Source organism: Hippopotamus amphibius, chromosome 10, assembly GCF_030028045.1.
Source record: "Hippopotamus amphibius kiboko isolate mHipAmp2 chromosome 10, mHipAmp2.hap2, whole genome shotgun sequence".
Classification (NCBI taxonomy): Eukaryota; Metazoa; Chordata; class Mammalia; order Artiodactyla; family Hippopotamidae; genus Hippopotamus; species Hippopotamus amphibius.
In genome coordinates, this window is record NC_080195.1 from 115,302,607 (window position 1) to 115,330,251 (window position 27,645).

The window sequence follows — 27,645 nt, forward strand, 5'->3', positions numbered from 1 at the left end:
GCGGCCGGCGCCTTTGTGACGCCATCAGCCCGCGCGCCGCCGCCTCGTGCGCAGGCGCGGCCCGGGCGGCGCGGCGGCGGCGGCGGCGGGCTGCGGCCCGGGATGCTCCAGCGTGCGCGATGGCCCCCGCCATGCAGCCGGCCGAGATCCAGTTTGCTCAGCGGCTGGCGTCCCACGAGAAGGGCATCCGGGACCGCGCGGTGAAGAAGCTGCGCCAGTACATCAGCGTGAAGACACAGAGGGAGACAGGTGGGCGCCCGTGGCGGCCGGGCCGGGGGCTGCGGGGAGGGGGGCCCGGCCGGGGGAGCCGCCGGCGGAGCGCGGAGAGCGTGCGGCACCCACGCGCGTTCCTGCATGTGCTTCTGGGTCGGCTTCCTGCCGGGTCTCGTCCGGTTCTGCGGTTGGGGGACGGCGGCCGGCGGGGTTAGGTGGGGCGCTGAAAGTCGCGGCGGGCGGGGAGGCTGAGCGTGGACCCGACCCCGAGCCTGCACGGGGGATTCCGGTGCGCTCTCGGTGGAGTCCCGCCCTCACCTGACCGCTGCCTGTGGATGCTGGGGCCAGGGGAGCGAAGCTAGCATCCTTGCCCTCGAGGAACTTGTCCCGGGAAATTCAGGCGGGAAGAGAGAACTGAAACAGAGCTCTTACGAGTGAAGCGAAGGGAATGAGAACCGAGGAGAGAGCGAGCTCCTCTGCAGAGGCAGTTCCAGGGAGGCCTCTCGGGATGACGTTCAACAGGTCTGAGAGGAGGCGGGAGGCAAGAGCTGGGAGGTCAGTGAGAGCGGGCGAGGGTGTCACCAGCTGAAGTTGGTGGGTGGCCGGGGTACACGGGGCTCTGTGGTTTGGATTTTAACTGCGGTGGGTGTTATTGAAGGATTTTGTTGCCTGACTTGTAAACCCTTGAAGGCATGAACTGCAGTGTGCAGTGGAGGTTTATATTGCGCTAAGATAAAGTCTGATTTGTTTATTGCTAGTACTAATACATTGAGCCTATGTGGAAGAATTGATATGAGTTTCTTCTGTACTGATATCCTTAGTTTGTTTTATTTCGAAGAAAAATCACAAAAGACTACCCAGGGAAAAGAAAATACAGTTTCATGAGAAGTGTGCTAGAAAGAGAAATGGAGCCACACTTTCTGAGGTCGATTCTGTTAGGGGTCTCTGCCACACGTTTAATTTACGCTTCTCCACGTGTACTAGAGGCTCCTAGCCCTAACCTGTCCCAGACCTGTGCTGTTTCCAGTCACATGTGCCCTACTCACCTGGCATCTCCACCTGCATGTCCTCAGACTCAGAATGCCCAAAAGTGATGTATCTTCTTCCCTCCAAAACCACCTGTCTGGTACTTCTCTGCTGCCCGTGGTCTTTTTTTAATTTTGGGCACCAACACGGGGGGCATGTGGGATCTTAGTTCCCCCACCAGGGATCAAACCGGCGCCCCCCCACCCCGGCATTGGAAGGTGGAGTCTTAACCACCGGACCGCAGGGGAAGTCCCTTGTGCGCTCTTATTTTGGATGTTGGTTCCCATCCTCCACTCAGACTCTAGCTGCACCCAGGCCTTAGCCTGGACTCCCCTTCTTCATCCCCCCACCCCCGCATCCTTTGGTCATACCTGATGAATACTCTGCACTGGCTGCAGGCCCCTCCATCGCCTCCAGACTTCCGTGCTTGCTTGTTTCCTGACTGATCTAACAGCTCCATTTGTGCCCCCCTCGAACATGACTCCACGAACCAGCCTGGGCTCATCCTCCTAAAACAACTGGACCACGTCACCACCTTACTGGAATTCCAGGTCTGCGGGCTGTGATCTGTCCTCCCTCTCTCTCCCCACCTCAGCCCCCATGTGGCTGCTTCCCACTGGTTCCTGGTGTACAGGACACCGCTTATCACCTCTGCCTTCACTGCTCCTTTTCACTCAGAAAGATTCCCGCCCTTGACCCCCTCCCAACATTCAGCTCAGCGTCACCAGCTCCAAAGTGCCTTCCCTGTCCCCTCACCGTGCTCCGCGAGGATTTGGAGATGCCCAGCATGTCTCCACTGTGGCAGTTAGCTACACTGCTTCTTATTAGCAATCGATGTGTCATTCTCCCCCGAAAGCACTGTAAGCGTCCGTCTGTTTTCGTAGCTGGAAGTGGGCGCACTTCCAGACGTAGAGGGCCTGTGTACAGGAACAGAAGAGGGACCAGATGTAGTACGTACAGGCCGAGGCAGCCAGACAGAGCCTGGTGCTCAAACCCCTTTGGTGAACAAGCTTGGGGTCTGAAATGCCAAGGTGATGCCTGGGGAGGCAGCCAGGGGGGTGAGTACCAGTGCCCGGGCTCCAGTCTGGTTAGCGCCCATCCAACCTGAGTTACTTATCCTGTACTCCTTTTCACCGCCACACCCACATAGCAGGGAGTGTAGCGGGCCTTGGAAAAAGTAACTGCAAAGTGGAAGTCTAGACAGTGATGATGGGACAGAATAAACACAATCTCTGTCACAGCTGTGCTCGTCAGAATAGAAACACAAGTGTGGAAATAACTCGGCCTGACAGTTGCATCTCGCTGACAGACTCCAGTTTTTTTGTGCTGTCTTTGGCGTAGTAAAGGCAATCTGACATTGTACTCTTACCGTCTGTTAGCAACATGGAGAGATTTGTGGTTTCAAAAACAAAGTCTTTGTAGAACTTAAAGCAACTAAATGTTGCTCTGCTGCTTTAAGTGTTCGTGTTGATGACTCACGGTCGTGGGAGAACCATGGTTTTACTCACGAGGGCTCATTTGCCTGGTCAGTCATTCGTATATTCGGCGAACGTGGGGAGTGCCTACTGTGTGCTGTCACTATTTCGTGCACTACTCTTGGCGCTGGGAATGCAGCAGTGAACAGCACAGACAGAAACACGCCTCTTTTATCCATTCTGCAACTTTAAGCATTTAACATCTAAAATGGGGATACATTTTAAAATCAGCCTTGTGACAGTTTCATTTGCGCGCCTGCTTTCTTTTGGTAGCACGTAAAATAGCAGTACCTCTTATGCTTGATGGAGTCTTAGAGTCAAGGGCCGTAATGGGGAAAATATGTGTTTCTTCTTACTGGCAGGGTCAGGGTTTCTCGACTCAACAGAATAACTGGGAGCTGTGGCTGTTCCCACAGGTGTGGGGTCAGGTGTTAGTGGCTTAGCCGGCTCCTGGGCTGGTCTCGTGATGAGAGGAGCTTTTGGATTTACTGTACCCGCATCTCACTGTCGTGTTCACCTCATTCATTTGACATAACTAAGCCTATGTTATTGTTAGAAACTTAGTTGTTGTTTTTTTTTTAATTTATTTGTTTTCTTATTTGCCATGTTGGGTCTTTGTTGTTGCACCTGGGCTTTCTCTAGTTGTGGGGAGTGGGGGTTACTCTTCGTTGTGGTGCAAGGGTTTCTCATTACCGTGGCTTCTCTTGTTGCAGAGCACGGGCTCTAGGTGCATGGGCTTCGGTACTTGCATGTGGGAGTGTCCCGGAGCAGGGCTCGAACCCACGTCCCCTGCATTGGCAGGCGAATTCTTAACCACTGCACCACCAGGGAAGTCCCTGTATTGCGTTTGAGAAACTCAACCCCTGAGAAGAAAAGACAAATCCAGGGCTTCCTAGGTGGCATAGTGGTTAACAATCCGCCTGCCAATGCAGGGGACACGGGTTCGAGCCCTGCCCTGGGAAGATTCCACATGCCACGGAGAAACGAAGCCCGTCCGCCACAGCTATTGAGCCTGTGCTCTAGAGCCCGTGAGTCACAGCTACTGAGCCCATGTGCCGCAACTATTGAAGCCCATGCGCCTAGGGCCCGCGCTCCACAACAAGAGAAGCCACTACAATGAGAAGCCTGCGCACCACAATGAAGAGTAGCCCCCGCTCTCAGCAACTAGAGAAAGGCCGTGTGCAGCAACGAAGACCCAGCACAGCCAATAAATAAGTAAATAAATAAATAAATGCAATTGTACCAAAACAATTTAAAAAAAAAAAAAGAATCCGCCTGCCAATTCAGGGGACACTGGTTCAAGCCCTGTTCCAGGAAGATCCCACATGCCACGGAGCCACTAAGCCTGTGCACCACAACTACTGAGCCTGTGCTCTAGAGCCCACGAGCCACCACTATTGAGCCCATGTGCTGCAACTACTGAAGCCCGCACGCCTAGTGCCCGTGGTTCGCAGCAAAAGAAGCCACCACGATGAGCAGCCTGCACACCGCAATGAGGAGTACCCACCCCCCGCTTGCCACATCTAGAGAAAGCCCACACACCAACGAAGACCCAACACAGCCAGCAAATAAATAAATCATTTTTTTTTAAAGTTCCTGGCTGAAAATGAGGGATTTTTATATATGTGTTGGAAGCAGATGTTTTTTAAGGGAGGAGAGCTCCACTAGGCTGTGGGTAGAGAGAGTGGGACGATGCCAGTGATACCCGCTCTCCAAGTAGTGCTTTGCGCTTACAGCGTGCTTCTCATTCGTGCACTTGGTTTTAACCCTAAGCCTGAACCTCACACATGTCACAGGTGAGGAGCCAGAGGCTCGTGGTCCCCCCTCATGGGGCCTGACCATGACCGGCACTTCGTTTCCATGGTGCTTGGTTGCTCCACAAAGGAGGAAAGTCAGAATCCACTTTCATGTGCAACCCCACTTGCCGCCTGCCGGCCGGGATCTGCTCACGCCTGCTGCTATGTCAGATCTTCTGCTTTCTCTCACAAAGTCCTGTGCAGTGCATCCTAGCACACCTCTGCCTAGTACAGGTGTGGGTTACCCGGAGACACTCGGGAGCCTCACATGATCACTGAGAGGTGGTTTGACATCACCTAGAGGAGCCATCTGGAGATGAATACACACTGTGCTCTTTTTAAGTGGAAAGGCTTCTGAGGCTGCACACACACACCTGCGCGTTTCTCTGTCACGTGTGAGTGTTACATACACGCGCACAGGACAGCTCTGCTACCCCAGATGCTCCCACTCCCGGGCACGTGCAGGGTCAAACTCTGTCTTCTCTTCAGGTCCCCCGGGAGAGAGCAAGAGTCTTTCCTAAGGCCTGAGCGAGAGGATCTTGACCACCAGTGGGGTGATGTGTCCATTCTTGTGCCAGCCCTGTGGCCAAGGGGATCCCTGCTGCTTTGGCATAAGCCCAGCTGGCCACGTCCCTCCGTGTAGGTGAGCCCTGCCCAGCCCACTGTCTCCCTCCCAGGCCCTGCCTTGAAGGGGGCAGCCCTGGAGGGGGAGACAGAGTAGCTGCTCGGCCAAAACAAGGATGCCCAGTTCCAAGCCTCAAGCAGGAACTGGTGTCATTTAAATCCTGTTTCATCCGTTTTCATGCTTTCCTAGGTTCATTATGATGAGTTTCCTAAACAGTAAAAAGAAGAGCGAAAATAGCCCATGATAACATTTTGATAATCTCATGCAGTTCTTTTTTTTTTTCCTTTTTCTTTTTATTAAGGAATATTTCAAATATATAATTTCAAATATCAGTACTTCAGTTTTGGATTTGGGGTTTGTTTTTTACTTTGGCTCAGTCGGGTCTTAGTTGCAGCGTACAGGCTCTTCCTTACAGCACGTGGGCTTCTCTCTGGTTGTGGCACGTGGGCTCAGTAGGTGCGGCAAGCAGGCTTAGTTGCCCTGCGGTATATGGGATCTTAGTTTCCTGGCCAGCAATCAAACCTGTGTCCCCTGCATTGGAAGGCAGATTCTGAACCACTGGACCGCCAGGGAACTCCCTGCTTCATTGTTTAATTACCTGGCCAGGTTGTCTAATCAGCTCACTTCCTCCTTCCTATGAGATTCTTGGGAAGCAAATCCCTGGCATCTCATTTCACCTCCTCATACCTCGGTGTGTATCTCTAACCTAATGACAGCACTGTTATCACACTTTCTGAACATTTTTCCCTAATATGAAATATCCCATCATTCCTAGATCCTTTATGACAAGTTAGAATCCAGACGCGACCCGCCCACTATGTTTGGTTGATACCTCTCCAAAGACTTAAATTCTAACAGTTCCTACCCACCTTTTTTTGCAGTTTATTCATTGGAGGAACTGAGTCACTTGTCCTATAGCGTCTCCCACATTTGGGGTTTTGCTGACTGCTTCCCATGGTCTCATTTGACGTGTTCTGTCCCCTGTATTTCCCGCAAACTGGTGTTAGCTTTTTCGTTTTTGTGAGACTGTGACCAGGGACCCTGTGTTCCTCCTGTGGTATCACATGGGGCCCCTCAGGGGCTTGGGTGTTGTTCGTCTGGTTCACCCCCTGTAAAGCTCCTCCATACCTTGTCACCTGATGTTTTAGCAGCTGTTAGTGATCCTTGCCCACATCCACTAACGCGTCAGTGGTAACATGACTGGGGATACGCACAGGTGACCGCGACAGGGCCGACCCTGGTGCCTGCAGCTGGCTCTGCCCTGGTGGGACGCGCCACTCACACTACAGTTGCGTCGTCAGTGGGAGGATCGGGAGCGGGGGGCGTATTTGTAACAAGAGGGGAGGAAGACCCGTTGGCACATCATTCCCCAAACCCTGAGGTAAAGGACTTTAATAAACGGATGTTACTGTAGCTTCTAGTAAAGCGAGAGCCCATCACAAAGCATCAAAATGCACAATAATGAAATTGTCGGTACGAGAAAGGTCTTTAGTAACTTGGAAATCAATACCTACACAGCTCTAAAGCATACTCTAAATAACATAAATAAACCTCATTCTATCGAAAAGGATCTCTGTCGCTTTTTACTTAATTATCTTTTGGAGTATTAAAATCGCATTGATTCCAAATATATACTTGTTTACATTCGCCTAGTTTATCTGTTGCTACTCCAAAAACTTCTTCCTAGTACCTTGTAGTGAAGTGTCAACAAAGATCATTTGTAACAGAGAGCAGGCTTGTGGGTTCTATCTGTTCTCCACAGGCTTGGAAGCTGCAAGAGTACACACTTAGCTATCCTGTGAGTCCTTGTGTTACTCAGCAATTGTTCCATAACACCTGGGGTCCACCCAGGAGACAGAAGTCTGTGTGCAGCTTGTAGCTTGGCCATATGTGGTTCGGGCAGGGGCGGAGGGCTTGAACAATGAGAGAGCACAAGGCCAACCAGGGTGATACCACTTAAAACAGGACTGCGCTTGCCCAGTGAATGAAAACCATAACCAGGACAGAGCGAGGTAAGGCACAGCCCCGTGTACGAGGCTTAAAAGGGCCGTCTTGGTCAAAATATCCCAAAGCTTTGCCGGTTCCCTGGGCCAGTTGTGTGGGACTTGAGCAAACTGTTTGTCTCTTGTAGGGCCTGCAGTCTTACTTTGCAAGACCAGTGGACATGTTGGTGTGCAGGGGTGGGTGCTAGTTTTAGGCAGAGGGCAACTTGGGGGAGCTCGTAAATGAACACAATTAATTTTTTTTAACTTTTTTTTAATGCATCATATTTACTTTATTTATTTATTTATCGACTGCGTTGGGTCTACGTTGCTGCACACGGGCTTTCTCTAGTTGTGGCGAGCAGGGGCTACTCTTCATTGTAGTGTGCAGGCTCCTTGCTGCGGTGGCTTCTCCTGTTGTGGAGCATGGGCTCTAGGCGTGGGGGCTTCAGTAGTTGTGGCACGTGGGCTTACTTGCTCCGTGGCATGTGGTATCTTCCTGGAGCAGGGATCGAACCCATGTCCCCTGCATTGGCAGGCGGATTCTTAACCGCTGCGCCCCCTAGGAAGCCCCTGAATTAATTTTTTGTTGTGATGACATTTGCTTCTTTACACTACTCAGGTGATAAGAACACGCCACCATTACCGCCCTGCCCCGTAGCTAATAAAACTGCATAATTTATGTGTTTGTTTTGTAACAGCAAGAAAATGTATGCTTCATGTTTAAAAAGACATTTGCAAGTGAAAGAATGAAAACCTTTGTGGTATTATTTTCGCTGCTTATGTGGCAATTCTAAACTTAGAAAGGAAATGTTTGGACTCTAAAATAAGATTTTTATGCTGTTTTACCATCTAGGAGGTTTCAGCCAAGAAGAACTTCTAAAAATATGGAAAGGGCTCTTCTATTGCATGTGGGTGCAGGATGAACCCCTTCTACAGGTAACCTACAGTCCCCTTTGTCATGTTACTGGATTTGGGCACAAGTAGATAGGAGACCTGCCCATTGTATGCTGCATCCGTCCCTGCTGTACAGAGACAAGTTGAAGACCATTGCTTCAAGGGTTCACTTTCTGACCCCTTGTCCATATAGAAAGGGATGCGAGCGTCGAGGTTAATTATGTTTTCAAAGAGCAAAGAAGACACATAAATTAGTTATTATTTCTCTGTAACATTACTTATTGTAAAGTTTCTGTTTCATCTTTTGTTATTTGTGGTCAGAAATAGCATGGCACTAGTCTTAAGATCCTGTGGGCTACCCGGGCTCCAGGCCCACATAAGTGGGTGCCCGGGACTGGGCGGCCCCAGATCTGATGGCCTCACCCGCAAAGGCAGTGGAGACTTGGCACAGGTGTCCGTGCCCACCTGGACCCCGTCTGCTGAGCACAGTGAGCCCTGCCACCAAAACTATCAAAGAAAATGGTTGAAGCTCTTTAAGAGCTTTGTTCTGACGTGTAAAAGCAGACCTGCCTTTGTAGCAGTAGAGGGTCAGCCTTGGGGAACACCGTTCAAAGCCCCCTAGTGTACAAAACGTTGTGGGTGGGTTTTACCGTGCAGCTTTGCCACTTCCCCTAAGCTGTGTAATGAGTCACTTTGATTTTACTGCCTTTACTCCACTGAACATGTTTTGAGTAGGGTAGCGGAGGAAAATATTTTTAAGTTACATTCAGAGTAGCAACCAACAGCTTTAGTAGAGGAAGAAAACAGATGAACAGGAACATGACTTGCCCATCTGGGAGTTCATGTAGAATGCGAGAGGAAGACGTGTGTCCCGGTGAAGTCCACGTGGTATCAGGGAGAATTGCTCTTTTCTCACGTAACTCATACGCAGGGGTCTCTTGTTGACACTCCCCGCGGCAGGTGTCTTCATGGACCAAGACACCGAATTCTCCCCCAGCGCGCTTGCGCACCTCAGCAGGACAGGCTGTTCATGTGGCCCTAGGGTGCCCTCAGCCGTGGCTTCCCCCACCCTGCCTTTGCAGCCTGTCTCCCAGCAAGCCTACGGGAGGACTTTCTGGTTCCACCCGGAGCCGCGTGGAGGGAGCGTCCCGGGGTCTGGCTGCCGGTGACGCCCCCTCGTCGGCATCTGTGTTTCCATTGTTTGGGGGATTCAGATGGAATCTCAATTTAAGCTATGTTTTGAAAGCCAGGAGTTGCTGGCAGCTAACGTGTGTCTCGTGTGGGTCATTTGCGCTGGTAACGAGAGGTCACGTGTGTGAGTGTGCAGTGCAGACAGTTCTCACCGGCCCGGGGAGCCGGCACAGCAGCCCACGGAAGCTGGGAGGTTCACGTGGGATGACACCAGGTCCTCAGATACACCCTTCCTGGCGGGAGTGACCCTGAGAAGGGGGTAGAAGCCCCTCCCACGGGCTGTGACGCCGCCGTGTGGGTGGTTGCTCGTAATAACCCATGTTTCTCCCCCCGCCCCTCCCCCACCTCTGCAGGAGGAGCTGGCGGACACTATCTCCCAGCTTGTCCACGTGGCTAACAACTCAGAGGCTCGTAAGTCCCAGTGTTTTCATGACTCTTTCAGACCTTCCCTGTTCCTCCGATTTGGTAACTTGCCTGAGGAACCTGGTCAGTACTGTTTCTTCTTTCCTTCGAAGTTTCCGTTTTCCAGGGGGCTAGCTTCACGCGAACCTGGGGTGCGACAAACGGTCCCCTGGGGAAGACTGTGTTAAAGGGAGACACTGGCGCAGTGAGAGGGTGAACGGAAGGGCTGTCCTGTGGAATATCACATGTGGCATCTCAGAGATTTTAAACAAATACGTTAAGAAATAGCAGTCCTTCAGCTTCCAAAATCCGAGTTACCATAACACTCCTAGAGGCTGTGTACACATGTGCTGGTGTTTGCAGTGCCCTCCGGATCCCAGCTCACCCTCCCTAAGGCTAGAAAGAGCCATTGAAGGTCATCACTGTAGCAGACCGTAAAGTAACCGTTCATGACCAAAAGAATAAACAAAGAGGGGAACTAATTGTTCCTGAGATGTTTAGGCTTTGATAACTTACAGAGGAGGAGAAGGCGGAATCACTTCTTTTCCTCAGCCCTCCTCAGAATACAGCCGTCCTCTGGCCTTTGCAACCCTCAGTGGTTCTCTGCATCTTAGCAGGGTCCCTGCCAACTTGTAAGGACCAACAGGCTACACGTGGAATATAATGTAGCGCTTCATATATTGAGAGAGAACTGTGTGAAAAGAAGTAAAGCAAAAAAAGCAGAAATTCTTTGGGGATGAAAAAGTGCTAATGTCATGGCTCAGAAGCGAAAAATAGAATGTTTGCTTAGCGCGCACCCAGCTGACACCAGACATGGAAAAAAAGCTGAATTTCTCTGTGGAGCCCCCAGGTGTCCATCAAGTGGCTTCTGATTGACTGTTAGGTAGGGATGGGCTCTGAAGAGGACCAGTAGCTGTGGCTCAGGAAAGCTTTTGATGTTAACAGAAACGTGGCTTTGCAGTTGGTAATGAGACACACTCCAGAGAGCATTCCAGTCAAACATTAAGATATTACCAGCCTTCCTGTTATTAAAACATGCTTTTACTGAAACGTAAAAGAAATTCTTCAGCATACTTAGTTACTGAGCAGATTTTCTAGCTGCCCAAGAATTGTTGCGATAAATGAATAAATAACCCTAGCCTGTGTGCCTTCGTTGCTTTCTTGCTCTGTGGTGACCTGGGACTCTGCAGTCCCAGCGTTCACAGCCTCTTGTTCACTGCAGAGCACCTGTTCATCCAGACCTTCTGGCAGACCGTGAACCGGGAGTGGCCGGGCATCGATGGGCTGCGCCTGGACAAGTTCCACAGGGTGAGAGCGAGGCCGCAGCCCTTTTACCCAGAGCGTGGGGCCAGGACCGGGCACCTGGAAGCTGGCAGATGGTGCCGAGGTTGATGGGGGCGGTGCCTGGGAGGTGGCCAGTGGAGAGCATTGGAAAACATGCTCAGAGCCGTCTCTCTTGCCGCTCAGCTGCTGGGGGTGAGTTTGGGGTCCTAGTTGTTGATCTAGAAGCTGAATGTGATCACCGCAGAAACTTTCTCGCTCTGGGGGTCCGGGCTACAGCAGCCATTCTGCTCAGCTGATGGATTTTCTCACTTTCCCTTTGTAACAAAAGTTGTCTGTCTCTAGCTGATCCGTCTGGTCCTGAGGCAGTCCTTTGAAGTTCTGAAGCGGAACGGCTGGGAGGAAAGGTGGGTAAACTATTTGGGTTGGCGTTTGGGGGCCTTAAAACTTTTAAGGCAGCAGTGTAGTTGTCAAGTCTTTGAGTTAAATTTGAGCCGCCCAATCCGTGCTTCTACCCTGAGTGCCAAGCACAGAACGTCCCTGCACGCGGCGAACTTCACGTCCAGCAGAGCTGCACGCACGTGACAGTTAGCATTCTGTACTTCTCTCAGGGGTCCTCTCACTTTTTCCACCTGGCATTGCTTGTTGAGGGGCGGGGGGCACAAGAATGTCGCCGTTTCCCCCGGGGGAGGAGAGGGTGTTGGCGGCCGGCGTTAACAGCGTGTGTCGTCTCCTTTAGCCGAATCAAGCTTCTCCTCGACGTCTTGATGAAGGAGGTCCTGCATCCTGAGAGTCAGTCTCCGAACGGAGTGAAGTTCCACTTCATTGACATTTATCTGGATGAGCTGTCCAAGGTGGGGGGGAAGGAGGTAAGTGGTGGGCAGACCCCTGCGGCAGTGTGATGCAGCCACGGCTGCCCTGAAGCGGCGGAGCCGGCGCTGCTCTGGACGTCCCGTGAGCTGCGAGTAAAATGCCGCTTGTTGGCACTCGGGGTTACCAGGTTACCAGCACGGATGGGGCAGCCTTTCTCAACATGGTGCTTCCTCATCTAGGAATGTGTCCTAAGCAGGCGACAGGTCATGTGGACAAGGGTTTATGCACTCAGGGTATACACGGCAGTCTCATGAAACAGAACTGAGAGCAACTGACACGGTCCAGTGAAGAATTCTATAACATGAGGAAATGCTTGTGATGCTGAGTTTTTAAAAAGCAGTAGAGGGGGGACTTCCCTGGTGGCACAGTGGGTAAGAATCCGCCTGCCGATGCAAAGGACACGGGTTTGATCCCTGCTCCAGGAAGAAACCACATGCCACAGAGCAACTAAGTCCATGCGCCACAACTATTGAGCCTGAGCTCTAAAGCCCGTGAGCCACAACTGTTGAGCCCACGTGCCGCAACTACTGAAGCCCACGCGCCTAGAGCCTGTGCTCTGCAACAAGAGAAGCCATCGCCATGAGAAGCCCATGCGCCACAATGAAGAGTAGCCCCCACTCTCAGCAACTAGAGAAGGCCTGTGTGCAGCAACGAAGACCCAACACAGCCAATAAAATAAATAAATAAATGTATTTTTTTTTTAATAAAATAGAAAAAATAAAAAGGAGTAGGGGGACACCCCTGGCGGTCTAGTGGTTAGGACTCGGCGCTTCCACTGCAGGGGGCGTGGGCTCCATCCCTGGGCAAGGAGCTAAGATCCCTCAAGCCTCCAGGTGCAGCCAAAAAATAAAGATAAAAGGCAGTAGGGAAAAAAGGCAGTAGACAAAGCTGAGCAAATGGTATGACTTTTTTCCCCCCAAGTATTTTTTATTTATTTATTTGGCTGCGTTGGGTCTTCATTGCTGCACTCGGGGTTTCTCTAGTTGAGGCGCGCAGGGGCTCCTCTTTGTTGCAGAGCCCAGGCTGTAGGCATGGAGCATGGGCTCTAGAGCGCAGGCTCAGTAGTTGCGGCACACGGGGTTAGTTGTTCCACAGCGTGTGGGATCTTCCCAGACCAGGGCTCAAAACCCATGTCCCCTGCATTGGCAGGCTGACTCTTAACCACTGTGCCACCAGGGACGTCCTGGTGTGGCTTTTTTAAGTACATGTTCGTCTGTGAACAGACAGAGGGCTGGGAAGGAGACACACAGTGTCTAGGAGAACAGTGATTGAATTTGGGATTAGGAGCAGTGGTTTACTTTTTGCTTTCACAAGTGCTCTGCGATGAATGTGTGTTTTCTGCTTCCTTCCCCCTAGTGTCTGGGAGTGTCCACGTAGGACTTCTCCGTGGCGGGGGGGAGGGGGCTAGGGTGCAGTCTTCTCTGGTCACTGCGCGGAGATGCCCGGGTGGCTGTGACCTCAGCAGAGCGCGTTTTAGGTGTTGGGAGATATGTGTTGGTCTGCTTCAATCTGTGAAAAATGTGAATAGTTCCTTTTTCAAGGACACTTCAGAAAGGAGAAAAGGCTCCTTTTTCCCTCATGTTTTTCCTCTTTCTAAATGACAGCTTTTGGCAGATCAGAATCTCAAGTTCATCGATCCATTCTGCAAGGTCGCTGCCAAGACGAAGGAGTAAGTGGTTCACGTGTTGTTACTGCTCATGGGTGCTTCATTATGGGAGGCGATGGTAAGGCTGTCGGTGAACCGGTAGAGGCCCGGGTCCTCCAGAGCTCAGAACAGCTGAATTCTAAACTCCTGCCAGCACAACCTTGGAAGCTCTGAGTCAGGACTGGGCTCTCCTAGCGACTCCAGAGCCTCGCCCTCACTGCGCCCCTCCCGCACCCTGGCTCTCCTCTGACATGGTCCCTCCACCTCAGTCACATGACATAGAGCTGGCCCCTCGTGGCGTGGGGTGTAATTAGAAACACGGGTGCGGGTCCCAGCGGGCCCTCGGGGGCTGGGGGGTTGCCGTGAGCCTCCACTCCCGCCCTCTGTGCTTCTGCAGGGAACCGAGTCCAGGCCGCCTGTTAACCACACTCTCCCTGCTGTGCTTCCACCCCCAGCCAGACTCTGGTACAGACGATAGCTAGGGGTGTTTTTGAAGTCATCATGGATCAGTCTCCTTCTGTACCTGAAGAGACGGTCGAGGAGCAGAAAACCAAAGTGGGTGACCGTGACCTTTCTGCAGAAGAGACGTCTGAAGATGAGATGACGTGGAGAAAAGGAGTCAGTAAAAAAACGGGTAAGAGAATTTACTTGCGGAGTCTTTCTTAGGTAAAATTCTCATCAGACAAGCACTTTTTTTTCTTTTTTTTTTTCTTTCTTTTTTTTTTTTTTGCTGCATCGCGTCTTCGTTGAGGCATGTGGGATCTTTCGTTGTGGCACTGCATGGGCTGCAGGGCACGTGGGCTCTGTAGCCGCAGCACGTGAGCTCTCTAGTTGTGGCGCATGGGCTTCGTTGCCCTGCAGCGTGTGGGATCTTAGTTCCCCTACCAGGGATTGAACTGCATCCCCTGCATGGGAAGGCAGATTCTTAACCACTGGACCACCAGGGAAGCCCCTCCCTCACCTTTTTTGGTGTGTTTAAAAGTCCTAGTGTGGCTTCGTGTCTGTAGGAGGGTCCCTGGTGGGAGACCCGATCTGTGTCGGTGCTGGGAACCCGTGCTCGTTTCTGCAGCTCTCCTTTCTGTCTCCAGGTCCCTCCAGGGCTCCTTTCCTTCGGGTACGTAGACACCCACCGTGGACGGACCCCATTCTCAGCACCCTTTTATATCCGTGGGAATCGTGTGGGGCATTTAAAATGCAGCCTCATGGGAACTCACGGTTGTTTGTGGCATCTCAGTGCCGTGGCGTTAGGTCGAGGGCTAGTTCAGGGTGTACCCATGCTTTTCAGATGTTCTAGGGCCGTTACAGAAGAAAGTTTTCAAAAACGAGTGGCCAGAGAAAACTTAGTTTTAAACATTTTTTCATGGTAGGACACAAAAACTCTATGTGGAAGGTGCCTGATTTGTATGTTTAGACGTGTATAAACACATACATGTAAATCTAGAAGCATATATGCCAAGGTGTGGTAAGAGCCAGCCCTGCATGGCAAAATTGTGGGTGATTTCTATTTTCTTTGTACTTTTATCTGTTTCTTTTTCTCTAAGTTTTCTTCAAAGATCATATATTTTCTTAGGAAAAAAGTCTTTAAAAAAGAAAAGTCAAAAAATTGTAATTTTAAGTTCAGTATAGGTGACAGAATTCACTGAATGGCCTTGAGCCGAGCTGTCTCTGGCCCTCCCCTCCCCCATGTCCCGTTCTGCACTGAAGCCCTTCTCCTGCTCCCCGAGCACAGCCCACGATTCCCCCCCAGATTCTTCATCAGATGCAGTGGGACCCGCTCAGTCCTCTCGGGACTCTGCCTGAGGCCACACCACTCACAAGCTGGTAGGATTCCAGAGATGGGACACCTTTGAAAGCTCATGAGATTTCATTAGTAATTTGTATCTGATCCTCCATGGGCTTTAATGCCCTTTGAATTTTTTTTTTTTAACATAAAAGTCACGTTAATATCAGCTTGTAGTGTTTCCTGAGGTAGCCCCCTGAGTGTCAGGGTCCTACCGTAGAGATTTCACCGTGGGCCCAGCTTTCCTGATGCTGGGGACAGACCCTGTCCACTCTTCTCCCACTGGCCCGAGCCCCTGGCCACCTCCACTGCACTCCATGGGGGGGGGGGGGGGGTGCGGATTTGTCTGCAAGGCAATTAAAAGGCAAAATGTGTAATTTCTCCCAGGTTCTTATTGTTTGTTTTTATGTCCGGGGGCTGAGAAACCAAAACATCTTTGGGAGGTTACAAGTGTGCTTGCAAGGCTTTGTCTGTAAAGAAATTTTCTTTTTCACTAGGAGACACCTAATTGGACGGTGGCTCCTTCGAAAGTAGCCGTGGCCGTGTGTTTGAGTCGTGTCTGTGGATGTGTTTCTCGACAGCGCTGGGCAGGTATCACTCCAGAAAAGAGGGGGTTGCTGAGGAAGGTGGACTGGATGGCAGCAGAAGTGTGGAGGACGCCGGGCCGCTCCTCCAGGTTGGTAGCAGGTGTTGCTTTCTGTACGATACAGGCTTCCTGTGGAGCTGCCTGGCTACTGGGGAATTCGGGTCCGAGCTAATTAAACCACAGGCTTCATGCATAAGGTTCATTTAATCCCTCAGTCACTGGTGTCACTCTTCTTGTAATGAGCTTATTGGAGGCAGAGATTTAAATATGATGGCATTTTGAAAGATGTCAGTCTTCGTTGTGGTTGAATTGATAAGATCTGTTCTATACAACAAAACCAGTCCATGGTACTTTTCCAGTAAAGGAAGTTTACTACGTTACCAAGTAGAAATTGAACATCTAGATTAAACCTGCAGAAAAGCACACTCAACTAACTTTCAAGAAGAAGAAATAGGACAAGTAAAGAACAGCTTCTCCCAAGAACACATATAACGAGGTTTTCAAAGGCGGTGCTTAGGCTTCTGCTCGGCAGGCCTTAGCCTTGCCGTGTGGACCGTCCTGTTGGGGAATGCTTCCGCGGTCCCGTGCTGGGCTTCCTGTCTCTAGGTGATGTCATTGTTGAGGCAGGCAGGGTTGTGCTTTGGGCTGATGTTTAGTTTTTCTTCTCATGTAGTTTGACTACAAGGCAGTTGCTGACCGACTCCTGGAAATAACCAACAGGAAAAACATCCCTCCCTTCAACAGGAAACGTCTTTCTAAGCTAATCAAAAAGTAAGTGATGGGGGAAGAAGGGCTGCCCTGATTGCTGTTCGTGTTCAAGTCCAGCCCTTTTATTTCTCTTTTGGCTTGAGATGAGCCATCACCGTGCTTACCTTTTCTCTCGGCCCTTTCACGTGTGCACGCATAGCTTTGCAGTACACATGTAGACTGAAAGGCTCCATGAAAACAGCTGCTCCCCTGCCTCTCAAGTTCTGGTCTGCAAATGCAGCTAAACTCACCTCTTAGCTGTTTGGTAATGGTTGTAGAAGGAAGTTTATGGAGAATGTCTAAAATCTATAGGTCGAGAAATCGCAGTGTGGTTGGGAGGGGGGTTCAGCTGTTCCCCACCCACCTCCCAGAAGCGTGGCCATTGATGCCCTCAGACCGTACAGGTAAGTCACCGTACAGCCCCGGGGCTTGCTGTGACCATGACAGGTAACAGCTGAGCTTGATCACACTCTGTTGAGCCCGCCCTGTTCCAAGCACTTTACATAAATTATTTTGTGTTCAGGAAAGCAGCACTAGACGGTCCCTGTCATTGCCCCACTTAACAGACGGGTTAGCTGGGGCACGGGGAGGTGACAGACTGGGGTCGCAGCTGCCGGACGCGGGGCTGCACGCAGGCCCGTCTGCTCCCCGGCGCTGCCCCTGCGGCTCACACGCCCCCGGCACAGCACGCCCCCCCGCACTTCCCTTTGTTCTCAGGCAGCACAGTCATGTTGAGAGAAACACTGCTAGGCTATCTCCATTTGCTCACAAAGAGGAGAAGGGAAGGAAGCAGAGATCTACGCTGTTTCAGCCTTAAGAAATAAAAAGAAGGTTTTGCTGCTTCGGTTTTCTTTGGATGTGCTGAGACAGAGCCTTTAGATCCTCATGTGGTTGATGGTGTGATGGTGCTTGAGGGCCGTTTCCTCCTTGGCCTCTGGCCTTTGCCTCACACCGCCTTCCTCCCCGCCTCCCGTCCTAGGAGACAAGTGTCACTTACACTTTAAGCTTTTATACGTAGAGTAGAAAACAATAAGGCCCTGCTGTATAGCACAGAGACCTGTATTCAGTGTCCTCTGAGAAACCGTAGTGGAGCAGAACATAAAAAAAAAAGACTGTGTGTATATATATGTATATACACACACACACACACACACACACACACACACACACACACACACACATATATTGAATCACTTTGTTGTACAGCAGAAATTAACATTGTGGATCAGCTATGCTTCAGTGAAAAATATGTTGATATGAATTCAGCTGTACAGTTTAAATGAGTGAATTGTTTGATATGTGAATTATATCTCAATAAAGATTTTATTTTAAGAAACAACACATCGCTTGTACTTTAAAGGTTAGGGCATGTGTTTATAGAAGAAAGAAAGGCAAGGTTTTTTAGGAACCTTTGTTGTTTTCTTTTTCAGATTCCAAGATCTCTCTGAAGGTGAGGAACATCAGAAGGTTATAGTTGGTGATGTTTTCAATGAACATGGTCCCCACGGAGGGCGTTTATGCCAAATGCTGAAAAGCAGGATTGAGAGATGTTGATTGAAAACTTAAGAAACACCAGCCTTTGCCCCTAAAAGGCCAGCCGCTCAGCTGAGCGGAAGCCCCCACAGGAACCCTGTGTCGGGCCTCTCCCAGCCCGCTGTCCACTTCCCCGTCCAGGGGCCAGAGCCCGCCAGGCGCAGGTCGGCCCCGAGGTGGAGGGCCGACAAGAGGATCCTGTGGGTCCAGGAAGGATCCCGTTTGATCCTTTATGGAGAAGACGAGTTGATCTCAGAGCCCCTTGCCTTTGCCGTGTGACCAGTCGTCCCCCCGGCGGGGCTGCTGCCTGTGCGCTTGGTTACATCGGAGCACGTGGATGGTCCGCTGTCCCCACCGCTCACGCGGGGGGGGGGGGGGGGGGCGTGCTTCAAGCTGGGCGCCCACAGGCCAGCTGAGGTGTGGAGGCCGCACGCGCGAGCCCCCGGGGGTGCGCCGTAGACGGTGTCACCCCAGGTCTGCAGTCCTTGTCTCGGCTGAGAGACCCTCACGCCTCTTTCGTCTGTAAGTCCTGCGTCAGCTGCCTTCAGGTTGGGGTTGGAGGACTAGCAAGGGGCTCGTGCCGGAAGTCAGGGTTAAAAGCCCACCCATGTGAGTTGGGGGCAGGGGTGGGCGTGGCTCGTAGATCCTGGGGGCAGAGCCGTGATGTCTCAGAAGACTGACCAGCAGTGGCCTTGGGTCCAGCAGGCAGTCTCTCTCACCTCGGTTTTGCTGAGGACACTTCTGCTGAGGGAGGTGACCAAAGCCTCACTCAAGGAAGGCGTGAGAAGAAAGAGAATAAACTTGTGGAGAAGACGGAGATGGAAAGAGAGAGAGGTGAGCCGCAAAGCTTGCGGGGTGGGGGGCCGTTCACGTCCATGCGGCCGTTGAGCGCGGAAGCCGTGGCTCCGAGGGGCTGATGTCGCGTGGAGCTGTGCTTCGGAGCGTTCGTCTTATTACTGGATCTGGGCCTGAGGATGAGCAGGCATCTGAAGACTGTTTCACATGCATGTACAACACAAGAGGCCTTAGGAAGGTTTCCAGTCACACTTGGGGAAGGGAAGAGACGGGGCAGGGGGAAAGCTCCTGGGGTTCGAGGGTGCGGAGAAGGACCTGGCGGGAGGCCGTGGGCACGGGCCCTGGGGTCCCTGTGAGGCCGGCCGGGTCGCCGGGCAAGGGGCACTCATTGCCTGGCTCGTGCCTCTAGGGACCAAGGTCTCTCCTGCCGAGGAAGAGGAGAGTGCAGGTGGCGCTCCGAAGAGAAAAAGGAAGAAGAAGAAGAAGAAGAACCACCTTCGGCCTGAACGCTTAGGGCCCGATGGTGCAGCCACGTGCCCAGAGCAGGCTGGCAGCCAGGAGCCCGAGGCCGGTGCCCGTCCCGGAAGCGCCCAGCAGGCGAGCGTGGCCGCGCTGGGGACGCTGGCCACGCCCGGCCCCCGGGAGCAGATCGGCTCGGCGCGCCCCTCCGTGCACAGCAGGAGGAAGCGCCCCAGGAAGCGGAGTCTGAGGGTCCCGGTGGAGAGCCCGGGCTCTGCGGAGGGAGCGGCCCCGGCCGGTGGCGCCCCAGTCCTGAAGAGGAAGCGGGAGCTCGGGGCCCTGCTGGTCAACGGCAGCAGCCCACCCGTGCTGGCCTGGGCCCCGGCCCTGGCGGAGGGCCCTCCAGCAAGCCCAGCAGACAGCGAGGACCGCCCTGCCACCCCGCCCCTGGGCGGGAAACTGAAGAAAAAGAGAGGGAGGCCCAGCAGCCTTGACCTCTGTGACCCGTCCACTCAGAAAGCTGCCGTTATGAGAAAGAGGAAGAAGATGAACGAGCTGTCAAAGCTGGCGGAGCGCAGAGGGATCAAGCTCATCCAGGCTCTGGTAAGGGGGCCGGGCCCAGGGCAGGGGGGCCGGGGCTCCCAGGCAGCAGCGTCAGGGCCCTGCCTCCGAGGCCCGATGGGTGGGGCAGGGCAGGGGCCGGTCAGTCCCTGGACCGGGGAACAGTCGTGGCTCCTGACGCCCTCTGCCAAGCTGTAAACAAGGTGTGACCCAGCCTGGTGGCTTCCTCTGCCTCCCCCACACCCGCCCCAACCACTCAGAGGCCAAGCACAGCCAGCATCAGGCTGGCGGACCTGTCCCTGTGGCCGAGGCAGCACCGCCTCCCTGCAGTATAAACAGGCAGGTGTGTGTCTCCATCACACGCTGGTCTCATCTCTCTTCTTCAGCTCATGGCCAGCCCGGGGCTCCTTTGGCAAAGGAGGAAGCCCCAAAGTCTCTTACCTCACTGGTCTTTTTAATGAGAAGGGTTTTTCCCGCGTGGATCTCTAGAGCCAGATATCAGCGGGGTGCCGGGCACTGGGCCTGTGTGTCACATCGTCCTCTCAGGACATGCAGTGTGTCTGCACCGGTGGTTGGCAGGCCTGGTCTCCTGGCACGCAGCCCACCAGTGGCGCACATCGTGGCAGCCTGGCTGCCTCTGTTCCTCACGGCAGAGCTGAGGAGAGTGACAGGGACCTTACGGCCTCCAGAGCCGGGAAGCGTTACTCCCTGGCTCTTTGCAGAACAAGCTTGCTGAGCCGTGCCCAGCACGTGTGTCTGCGTCTCCTGCTTTGCAGCACTTAGTTTCCAGAGCTTGTGTGGACCTGGTTAAACGCTGGGTCCGGGCCTCACGGTGCATCGTCCCTAAGTGGGTCCGTAGACGGTCTGAGCTAGGAAAGCAGGGCACTCGGCTGGGATTCAGGAAGTCTGTTCTCATCCCAGACCGTCCCTGACGGCCGTGTCACCTGCGTCACCTTCCCGGTGCTCTGCAGCCTCCACCCTTCACCCACCAGTCACTGACACTCTTTCTTCCTCTCTGAGAACATCACAGGAACTTCCTTATTCAAGTCTCGTTTCTCGGGCCCCTGGCATCCCCTCTTGGAGAGGACTGGAATGGCTGCTAAATAAGTCACAGCGTTGAGGGAGGTTTCCCTCCCCAAGGGGCGCGTATCTCGTCCGTGTCTGCAGCGCCGTGGGTCTTTGCCGGGAACACCAAGGACGTGCCAAAGCCACCGCTGTGACGTGGGCTGCCTTGGGTTTCCCAGACCCCTGAGACCCCAAGACTCTGCTGTGGGGCTGTCCGTGTAAAACATCCAGGGGACGTTGTGTCTGCCTGTCACGGACCCGGAGAACCTGGTGGCCTCACACTCGCCCTCCCATGGCAAACCTTCCGTGGGCAGTGACGTCCGATCAGAAATGAGAGGGTGAATTACGGCTTAGTAGAGGGTTTTTGAAAGGCTGAAATCTTCAGAACACGGGTGTACGTTTGAAAATGGGTAAAAATGGGTTCTCGTGGCTGAGAAGATAGGAGAGCTCTGGCCGTCACCGATGGTGGGGGTGGGGGTGTCCTGCTCGGGGTGCGCGGTGTTTGCAGTCCTGGTGCAGGAAATGGGGCTTGGGTTGAACTCGTAAGGGGGTCCCCCATCGTGTCTGCTCACTTCGCGAGTGCGCGGGTGGGTGTGACCCCCGTCTCGCCCCTCCGCACGCAGGGGAGCAGCGGGGCACTCAGCCCTCTGAAGAGGAAGCGGAGGACGGAGAAGGACTTTGTGAAGTTCGACGCCGCCTCCTCCCCGAAGCCCCTGTTCTTCAGGAAGGCCAAGAGCGGCACTGCCGCCCCCTCGCCAGCCCCCGCTCTGCAGGTACCTGCCCCCCCACCCGCTGTCTCTCTGCCACCTGTCCCACCACAGCCACCGGAGGCGCTCACGGGCTCTGCGTGCTGGGCCTCGGGTGCCACGGCTGCCCTGCTGACCCAGCCCGCCCGCGGCGGGCTCCTGGCCTGCGCTGCTGCCGTGATGTGCACGCCCGGGTCAGGGAGCCAGGCTGGCCCGAGGCAGCCCAGGGGGTCGGCCTGGGAACGTGAGGCGCGGCCAGTGACACCCTCCTGCATAGGCAGGACTGGGGTGTCAGGTGCTGGAGTTCACGGGACTAGACAGCTGGGGGAGGACAGAAGCCCTGGAGCGTCGGGGTCTATAGCTCTGCGTAGGACATGAGGGGAGGGGTCGGAGTGAGTCAGGGTGGTGGGAGCGGGCGGTCATTGTTCTCGGGTCGGGAACGCAGGACTGGCTGTGCCGAGGCCCAGGCCGGGCCGCTGGGGCTGTGTGCAGCCCGCCTCCAGGGGACGGGGGTCCTGGTGGAGCCGCTGGGGCAGGCGTGCCTGGCTGGCTCTGCTGGGGACACCCACGGCACATGGACCTTTAAATAGCACCAACTGGAACCAGCAGAGTGACCGCTGCCTATGCTATGTTATTTTAAGGTTTTTTAGGGATATTGGTTCCATGACTCAGGACTTATACAAGCTAAGTTCCTCTCGTAAAATGTTTTTGTTAAAGCAAAACTGGTATAAAGTAGAATTACGGGGTTCACACAGAAACTTGGGATTCAAGAGGGATTGGATACAGTGGTCCACGGTGCAGAGCGGGGCACCTCCGGGGCTTTGTCGGCTGGGAAGTAGGTGCTTCAGCTTGGTGAGTTGTTGGAGCGCGCAGATCAGCTTGGAGTCCTTGTGCATGAAAGGTTGGGCCATGTGTGTCCGTTGCCCACGGAAGCCAGGTCCCGTGACAGGAGCAGCCGTCGCTCCCCTTACAGGGGCACTGCTGGGCTCTGGGACGAGGGGCCTGGAGGGGGTGGGAGCTCTTTCCGTTCCCTTGGAGGTATCAAGCATCATGATTTTGCTCTGCTTTCCTCCCCGGGAGCCCAGTGACAGGCGGGTCCCTGCAGAGCGGGGCCGGCCTGTCACTGCCGGGCCTGGCTAGGCGGCCCCGTGGGCTCTCGGGGACAGCGCAGCCGCTGTCATTTCAGTGCTGTCAATGTCATCTTCTTTTGCAGCCACACAGAACACCGTCCAGCTCCAAGAAGGTGACCTTCGGGTTGAACAGGAACATGACGGCGGGTGAGTGCGGGTTGGCGTCCTCAGAGCAGTCGCCTCTCCAGACAGTGGGCCCTGCCGTGCTCCTGAGTCAGCAGGCGGCCCCTCGTGGGGCATGGCGGGGGGTGGGGGGTGGGGGGTGGCGCCTCCCTGCCAGCCTGCCGCCTCCACTAAGGTTCACAAGCTCCCTGCCCGAGAGGCGAGGGCAGGAGGGCCACACGTGTCACTGTTCTTAATACGGGTGCTATTCATTTGCTTTGTTTTTTTCAAAGGAGGAAACCAAGCTTTTTAAAAGTGCAGGATGAATCCAGTTTCTGGCTGTGTTTAGGGGCCACAGGAAACGTGTGTGTGTGTGTGTGTGTGTGTGTGTGTGTGTGCGCGCGCGCGCAGGCCCACACGTGTGCAGAGCAGAGGGGCTGTCTGGAGAGGACTTGAGGAGCTCCTGTCTTCAGAGCTAGAGATTTGGGAGGAACACATCCCGCAGGAAGGAAAGGCTCCTCCTGTGTAAACCTGGGCTTCACCGAGCGCCCGTGTTCTGTAACCTCCGCCCCTCCCCCCCACCTGACCCACCTGGTGCTGCCCTCACGTCCGTGCAGGCGGCCTCGGGTGTCTTCCGTGGAGGAGTAAAGTCATCCGAGGCAAGGAGCGTCACTGGTGACTCCCTTTCCTCCCAGGCTCTCGGGCCCTCTCTGCGGGCCTGGCAAGGGCCCTTTCCCGCCTGGGAGTGAGCGCCTGGCTCTCGGGGCCCGCGGGAGCCTGAGCTGCTGGCACCGAGGTGGGCGGGTGGGCCCGACAGAGGGTGATACCTGTTAACCTGTGGCCTCGCTTTCATCCGGGGCAGAATTCAAGAAGACGGACAAGAGCATCTTGGTCAGTCCCACGGGCCCTTCGCGGGTGGCCTTCAACCCTGAGCAGAGGCCCCTGCACGGGGTGCTGAAGACCCCCACCAGCTCGCTGGCCAGCACAGCCCTGGGGACCATGAAGGCGCTGACCGCCACGCCAAAGAGAAGGCCAACGGCCATGGACTTCTTCTAGGACAGTCAAGAGTCCTTTTAAAGACTGCTTTTGTACAGGGTGTTCTATAAATTATAGCGTTGGAAAGGTGGGGCCTTTTTATTGTTTTCTAAATTCCCACAATTGTACGTTCGAGGTTCCGGGTGAGCCGCGGGGCCGCGGGCGTCTGGGCTGAGCTGCGACTAGATGAATCTGGGGCGTGGGCTCTCCCTTCAGGCCTTCTCAGCTGTGGGCGACCTCGGTGCCCCTGCGGTGGCGCCAGGCCTGTGGCTGAGCGCATGCTGCCCGGGGACTTCCCAGGGCCCCGGCTGCCTCACCAGCCCCCGGCGGGTGCAGAACTGCCGAGCGAGGCTGGCTTTCCAGTATGGTCTGTTTTGTTTCTTTTCCAAAGCCTGTAGGGCTTGGTTCCCATGCTCCGTGGTTGTTTGGCAGTTTGGGTGGAGGTGACCTGTAACTGCTTTTTCTCCGCACTCTCAGTGCCCGCTCGGCGGTGGTGGCCCTGCACACTGGGGGCGCACGCAGGGGCAGGAGAGAAGAGCCTCTTTCCTCGGGGGTCGGGCGTTTCCTTCCCTCCGCCGCAGCCTGGTTTCCTACCTCTGGGCCAGCTGAGGGTGTCCTCCCCGGGCGCCGGGCACAGGCCCGTGTGCGGGTCCTGGTGGTCCGGGTGAGTCGGCGCCCTCCGTGGCTGGTGGCCCCATGAGCAGCTTCCCCGTCTTCAGTCCCAGCTCCCGTCTTCAGAGGCGCGGCCACCGTGTCTGAAACCTGGGTTCCTGCTGGAAGGCAAAGCAGCGGCCTTGAAGAGTGGTCTGTGCTTATTTATTTGCTCATCGCTCCCTTTTCTCAGATGTTGAAGTTTGCACTTACAGATTTTTATGAAGTTCTAGTTTTAGTTCATTACCGCAGTCGGGGGTGGGAGGCGCTCAGACTTCAGTTGGAGAAACAGCAGTGCAGCTCAGAGCAGTGCCGGCCGGGCGCGCTCCTCTCGGGACGCGGCGTCTGGCCCTCGAGCCTGAGTGCTGGGTGGGACACAGAACCAGAAACCTCAGGACAGCCCCAGGGCCCCTCCTGGCTCTGTCTTGAGTGTACAGCCCTAAGGAGGGGTGCAGAATGTGGGGGGGACGTACGTCCAGCTCTCGGCTCAGGCGACCTCAGGCCTCCTCCCTCCCCCCGCGCAGGAGCCCCAGTTTCTCAGCACAGCCCAAGCCAGCCCCCTTCGCTGCTCCCCAGCAGAGGACCCCAGCGTTGCCTCGGTGGACCCAGCCGGGACTTGGGGTGACAGCCCCGCTGGGGTCGCAGGGCTGATGTGACATTGGTTTCCTCAATCACGTGATCAGGGTGGGGCCCTCTGCAGAGACCTCTGCAGAGACTGCTGTGCTTGCAGGTCAGGGCGGCGGGCCTGTGGGGGCCCTGGTGAGGAGGGCGTGTGAACTGTTCTCCGCCTGCTGTCTAATAAAGCTTTGTCACAATCAGGCCACGAGAAAACAGTCGTTAACATCGTGGGGTTAAGTCATTGTAACACGGCCTCACGTGTGAGGTGACCTTGTGGTGGCTGCGTGGCTTTTCGTGTGCTGCCTTTGATGTAGTCCATCGAAACCAAAACTGGTAGTGTGAGAGGGTTAGATTTGAATACTCAGATAAGTTTAACTTTCTGTTTTAAAAACAATGTTTGACTATCCTTGGTCAAATTATTTTTTATCCATTTTTATTTTAGCATTCAAGATGGGTCATGTCGCCACATGGGCCGTGTAGTCCAGCGTCTTAGCAAGACGTCTTGTCCCACAGCAGCAGTGGCTCATTTGTCCCGCAGTGGAGGGCGGGGACTTTCTTCTTCGCCCTGAGGTGTCATCTGTCACTCCTGAGGCCCCAGTGGGGCGTCGCAGGGACGTCCCACCTGGGTCTGGGGCCCAGGAGTGACAGTGTCTCAGATGCCACGTGCCCTTCTCTGACTGTCCTGACTTAACTCCATTTTGTGGGTAAGCTCAGTAGGCTTACTGTGGCTTATTTTTAATGCCTAAATTTTGGCAACAAAGAAAGAAAAAACACAATTTTTTAAAATGCTCATTCCATACACTCACAAGAGTGTCTCACGTGAGAAGAATGTCTTTAGAACACCAGTTTTCTATTGAATGCGTGTTATTTTCCTAGGTACAGTTGCCGGGGGAACTTGGAAGTCCAGAAAAGGAAATGGTGTAAGTTAATGGCAGGATCTTCCAGGATTTTTTGTAAAATGATCCCCCTTCCTCATGCCCCATAAGACTGATTAATTTTGTACGATTTGGTATCACGCTTTGCAGATGTATTACCCTTTCTAACTGTTACCGAACTGAAAGCACAAGGAAAAGCATAAAGAAAATCGGGAAGCAGTTGCTCGTGTTGGAAGGAGTGTGAAATTGAATCCGTCCTTTGACTTGTGTGCGTGTGTTTTCTCTGAGTTTTCCTGACTCTGCTGGCAAGGCCTGTTTGTTTACAATCATTTTGTATTCATGTCTGCAGAGTTTATCAGTACTCGTCAAAGCCAAATCCAATAAAAAAACCGGTCTTTGCCCTGAGATTTGCACTTGATCTTGACACTCAGCGTCCCTCCATAAAAATACGCCTCTTTGGGAACCATTACAACACAGCTGGGGTTCGCAGACGCTGGGGACAGTGGTTCAGTGTGAAAACGAGGGTCTTCGGGCAGCTGTCCTGCTCTCATCATGCTGCCCAGCGCCTCAGCCTGTGAGGGTGGTCGAGGGGGCGCCGGTGTCCTGGGCGGGGACTCCCAGCTCCGCCCCGGAGAAGGGCCTCGCAGTCCCCCCGAGGGGAAGGCGGAGAGCCCTCCCCTGCCCTGCCGTTGGTCAGCATGGCCCACCCACCCGGCATGCGGACCACAGCCATCGCGCTCTTCGCCTTGATACACACGGGATCCCCGAACAGACTCCCCTCGGTTGTGGTTTGGATCCCAGACGCCCACAGAGGGTCACTTAACCCGTAAAACAACACCTGGAACACCAGCGGACCCCGTGGTGCAGCGGCGGCACCTGAGACGCCCGTGCCCATCCGCTCCTCCAGCCTCGGGCGTTTCCCGTCAGCCTCTCGCCGTTGCAGGTGGAGCTCAGCTGTCCGCTGAGGTGTCCGGTCTGCCCCGGCAGCCCTTGGGACGCCTTCCCCGGGGTGACTGCCAAGTCCCAGCAGGGTCTGTGTCCTCAGGGACCCACGCCCAGCAGCCCGCCTCTGCCTGGGCCTCCCCACCGCGAGATACTGCAGGCAGCAGGGAGCCGGCCTATGTCTGAAGGTTCAGGGGTAGGGGCGGGGCCGCCACAACCTGACATCCCCTTGAAACGTGGCGGTTCTCAGAGCGGGCGTCTCCCGTTTCCATGCCTACAGCTCTGCGCCTGGAGCCCACAGACGCACCCATCCGCTCAGCTCCTTCCAGCCCCCCTCCCCTTTCCTGCTCGGCTGGCAGTAGCCTCACAGGAGCCACCCTCCTTAGAAGACAGACGTGGGAGGTGCCCTGGTGGTCCAGTGGTGAGGATTCGATACCTGGGCAGGGAACCAAGGTCCTGCAAGCCACACGGCATGGCCACCCCAAAAAAAAGACAGACTGCGAAACAGGTATTTTTCCCTCCAATACTGACAGTGTGTCCTCTACAGCAGTCACTCGTTCATGCGACAAATGGCAAACGCCTCTGTGCGCCAGGCCCCGTCCTGGGCTCCGCGC

General features: G+C 54.3%; 1 protein-coding gene across 2 annotated transcripts; it reads left to right on the top strand.

Annotated features, from left to right (window-relative positions):
* Positions 1-26: 26 nt before the first annotated feature.
* On the top strand, positions 27-26,488 carry RRP1B (ribosomal RNA processing 1B). 2 transcript variants are annotated; one of them, XM_057696127.1, is made up of 16 exons: positions 27-249; positions 7,974-8,056; positions 9,559-9,616; positions 10,830-10,915; positions 11,234-11,295; positions 11,628-11,757; positions 13,366-13,430; positions 13,862-14,040; positions 15,768-15,862; positions 16,446-16,543; positions 17,950-17,969; positions 18,755-18,886; positions 19,257-19,909; positions 21,556-21,705; positions 22,892-22,955; positions 23,773-26,488. In XM_057696127.1, the coding sequence occupies exons 1-16, from the start codon at positions 120-122 to the stop codon at positions 23,964-23,966; spliced, it is 2,199 nt and encodes a 732-aa protein (XP_057552110.1). In that variant the 5' UTR covers positions 27-119; the 3' UTR covers positions 23,967-26,488. The 2 variants fall into 2 exon arrangements, with proteins under 2 accessions (XP_057552110.1, XP_057552111.1); XM_057696128.1 differs by having other exon boundaries at positions 28-249; positions 18,758-18,886.
* The last annotated feature ends 1,157 nt before the right edge of the window (positions 26,489-27,645 follow it).

What these genes read in the sequence shown, in the direction of transcription:
- RRP1B (XM_057696127.1), top strand. Translation starts at nt 120, where the DNA reads ATGGCCCCCGCCATGCAGCCGGCCGAGATCCAGTTTGCTCAGCGGCTG. An exon ending in CGGAACGGCTGGGAGGAAAG is followed by an intron (nt 11,296 to 11,627) that starts GTGGGTAAACTA and finishes CGTCTCCTTTAG; the next exon opens with CCGAATCAAGCTTCTCCTCG. An exon ending in TCAAGCTCATCCAGGCTCTG is followed by an intron (nt 19,910 to 21,555) that starts GTAAGGGGGCCG and finishes CTCCGCACGCAG; the next exon opens with GGGAGCAGCGGGGCACTCAG.